At 37.5% G+C, this 3,621-nt stretch overlaps 1 protein-coding gene across 1 annotated transcript; it reads left to right on the forward strand.

Annotated features, from left to right (window-relative positions):
• Positions 1-705: 705 nt before the first annotated feature.
• On the forward strand, positions 706-2,785 carry LOC103931258 (transcription factor RAX3-like). Its single transcript, XM_009340692.2, has 3 exons — positions 706-1,260; positions 1,378-1,507; positions 1,643-2,785. The coding sequence occupies exons 1-3, from the start codon at positions 1,125-1,127 to the stop codon at positions 2,499-2,501; spliced, it is 1,125 nt and encodes a 374-aa protein (XP_009338967.2). The 5' UTR covers positions 706-1,124; the 3' UTR covers positions 2,502-2,785.
• Positions 2,786-3,621: the final 836 nt, after the last annotated feature.

Raw genomic sequence — 3,621 nt, forward strand, 5'->3', positions numbered from 1 at the left:
TATCATATTACAATACTCATCCCTTTTATTTACCTTCTATGTTATAGGTGAACCGAATACATAATAATTGATAATGGGTTTGCCCTTGTCAAGTAAATAAAATATATTTTAGTTGTTTGTTCCCATTTTAGATGGGGTACTAAATTTTCTTTTAGAAAAGTATATAGGGACTGTTATTGCTTCATCCACTATGGAGGTCTGACATTGTGGTGTGTTCCTTCACAAGAAATTGCCCCTAATTAATACCTCATGACCCTCTTGGTATTTTCGTCGAAAACCAACCCCGACGACTCCAAAACCAGAGAAATGAAAAGAAAAGAAAAAGATACAAAGAAGATTAAGACTTGAAATTAATGGTCATTTAACCATATATATTTAAACCATGCTTACATGGGTAAACCCTTTTTATCTTTAAAACACAAATTTATATATACAAAAAATACCTTAACTCATGCTTAAAAATGATCCTAACTAGGGATTATTTTTTTAACATGTATTAGAACCGTCATATATGTAGTTTTCTTATTTCACGTGTTATCAAATAAGTGTGTGACACAATTGATATGTCCTATTTTTAAGTTAGATTATCAAGAAATGACTACCCTTATGTCAAGATCATGACAATGGCCGCATGGATGAACCGTTCTTATTAAAGGCTTGAGGAATCATTCACGGTCATAAACTAGTGGAAGAGTTCAAACCAAGCTGATGTTTGCTTTGTTTGCTACAACTCTTTAAAGCTTCTAGTTGCGTCATTTATTTCTTGAGAGAGGGAGAGAGAGATTCTGAAGTAAGAAAGACAATGAGATAAAAACCTGGTCTCCTGTTCTGGCATTTCCAATTTCTCTAATATTCTATAAATAAAGGCTCATCCTTTTTTTCAATTCACCTTTCCGAATTTCTGTGACCCTTTCCATGTTCTCAGCCCTCTCCCCAGCTCTCCAGCCATTATACTCTCTCTCTGATATATTTTATTAACATTATCATAAACTTTATCAAATTTTCATCAAGTGGTGATCATAAAGGGGAGCTAGCTGATACACACACACATATATATAGTGAAACCAGCCTCATCACAACATAACCCACACAATCAGAAAAAAACCCAAGTTAAAGTAAAAGCCATGGGGAGAGCTCCTTGCTGTGACAAAGCCAACGTCAAGAAAGGCCCTTGGTCACCAGAAGAAGATGCCACCCTCAAGGCTTACATGGAGAAGCACGGCAGTGGCGGCAACTGGATTGCCCTGCCCCAGAAGATAGGTCAGGAGCTAATCACTTCAAATTCTCCTCACCCCAGTTATTAACAAAATTATTGATCATGATCTAACCTATGTTTTTTTAATCTAATATTATTGTACTACTTCCCATGATCAACAGGCTTAAGAAGGTGCGGCAAAAGCTGTCGACTTAGATGGTTGAATTATCTCCGGCCTAATATCAAGCACGGCGGGTTCTCAGAGGAAGAAGATAACATCATCTGCAGCCTCTACATGAGTATTGGAAGCAGGTATATATATTAAACAATTTCAAGGCCATACATATCATATATCTCTCTCTTAATTTTCTTTATCATGCTCTTTTAAATTGGTAGTTAATCATGTTATGGAATTTAAGTAGGACTTTTTGTTTTCTTTTTGGATAGGTGGTCTATCATTGCAGCCCAGTTACCAGGGCGAACGGACAACGATATTAAGAACTACTGGAACACAAGGCTGAAGAAAAAGCTTTTGGGCAGGCAGCGCAAACAACAACAGGTTCAGCAAAGTAGCCGCACCGCCAGCTTTAAGCAGGAGATGAACAAAAGATCAGAAAATATTGCAAATTTTATTAATATCCCTGCTGGGTTTGACAACCAAAACCCTTATGACTTGCCAGAGCTACCAGTAGTCCCAGTGGCTAATTATCAAACACATAACCCTCAACTCATCAAGGATCAGGCTTCAATTAAGAATATGCTCATCAATCTTGGAGGAAGATTTTCCCATGATTCTGACACTAGCAATACAAGTTTTCAGTACCCTATCGATATTTTGTCAACCTCATCCTCAGAACAACAATTTTATCAGAGCTCCATTAATGTACTCAATTGTACTTCAGCAGCCAACAGCAATAACTATTCTCAATTTCCAAGCACACACTGTGATGCTAGTAACGGTACTGGGGGTTCAAGTAGTCCAACCATGTTTCACGGGCTCAACGATCAGAACAACAACCTACAGGTTGATCATCTTCACCAGCTAACTGAACTGGAGGTTTACGACAACAATTTTGCTCACCAACATCAGCAATTGGGTGGTTTTTATTATCAAGCCACCACGGAGACGTTGAACAATGGTAGCACTGCAGGGACTAGTACTGCTTCTGCAGAGAGTGAAATTAGTTGGGGAGACATAAATTCCCTGGTTTATAGTACTCAAATGGTTGCAGGCTATGAAACCAGCTGCCCACAAGCAGTCACAGTACCACCAGGTCTTCATACTGTTTTTGCAGAGTCGACCTAATTGGGCCTCAAATAACACCAATGTACATGCATGGTAATTGGGGTTGAGGGTTGTAAATTAATTTGGTGTCTGAATTCAGTAGGATTTCTTTCCTTTTCAGTCATACTTCTGTCTTTCGTAATTGTTTTTTGGTAATTCATGAATGATGATTTAACTGGGTGCTAGTGGAACCCAATACCTGCATGACCTTTAACTGTACCACTAAGCCAATAAATTACAAGGGGGCCGACAATCTATTTCTCAATTTTTTGATTTATGGATTATAAGCTTCAATTTCTTTCCCAGTTCAAATTTGAATTACTTGTGGACGGTGTTGATTGTTGAGTTTAATTAACGTAGGAACTTGAAGTCTTGAACATAGAACAAAGTGGTCTTGCGCAATTGCATGCAGTGAGTTCAGTTGGGATACCATACACATTCTATTGACTATTCTGATCTGCAGGTGCCGTTTGAGCAACTTTATGATTTATTTCTTAGTTACAACTTTTACATGGTAAAAAAGTACTAGACTACTAGTACTTCTCTTCATTCCAATCACATGGGTTGAATTCCATGTGGCAGAAAGTACCTCCGAACCCTCCATGACAATAAAGTTAGTGCTTTGACGTTTTGGCCATAACTGGCTCGGCTCTAGCATGCAGGGAATCACAATGTGGCTGCTTTCCTTTATACTTTTCTTCATGTCTTCAATGGCGACAAGAGCTGTAAAAACACATTGTCTTGTCCATCTTATGTGTATTTCCGACTAAAAAGTGGAAATATATATCTATTGTTCTAGGCCTATTTGACTGAGCTATTCTAAGGGAAAAGAGAAGGAGGGGGCCGGCGGTAGCAAGAGAGAAGATAGAGATTTAATTGTGAGGTGTGTGTTGTATCACCTCCATTGTGCCTTTATCTATAGTAAAATCCTTACCCTTTTAGGATTATAACTCTTAATAGGTAATCAACTCCTAATAGGAATAAAAGAGATATTTCTAGATCTACTATGATTTACACAATCACATTCCTATTCTAAAAATAACTGCAACATATATATATATATAATGAATATTTATTTGGCTGATAATGGAATAATATTGTTCCTTTGTTAATTGTCCTCAACTATTGTGAATCATATGTG

This window comes from the organism of the source record quoted next, unplaced genomic scaffold (assembly GCF_019419815.1).
Source record: "Pyrus x bretschneideri cultivar Hongxiangsu unplaced genomic scaffold, Pyrus_bretschneideri_v1 Contig8, whole genome shotgun sequence".
Lineage (NCBI taxonomy): Eukaryota > Viridiplantae > Streptophyta > Magnoliopsida > Rosales > Rosaceae > Pyrus > Pyrus x bretschneideri.

Coding starts and splice junctions, on each gene's coding strand:
- LOC103931258 (XM_009340692.2), top strand. CDS start 1,125: ATGGGGAGAGCTCCTTGCTGTGACAAAGCCAACGTCAAGAAAGGCCCT. Junction 1,261..1,377: donor TGCCCTGCCCCAGAAGATAG/GTCAGGAGCTAA, acceptor CATGATCAACAG/GCTTAAGAAGGTGCGGCAAA. Junction 1,508..1,642: donor TACATGAGTATTGGAAGCAG/GTATATATATTA, acceptor CTTTTTGGATAG/GTGGTCTATCATTGCAGCCC.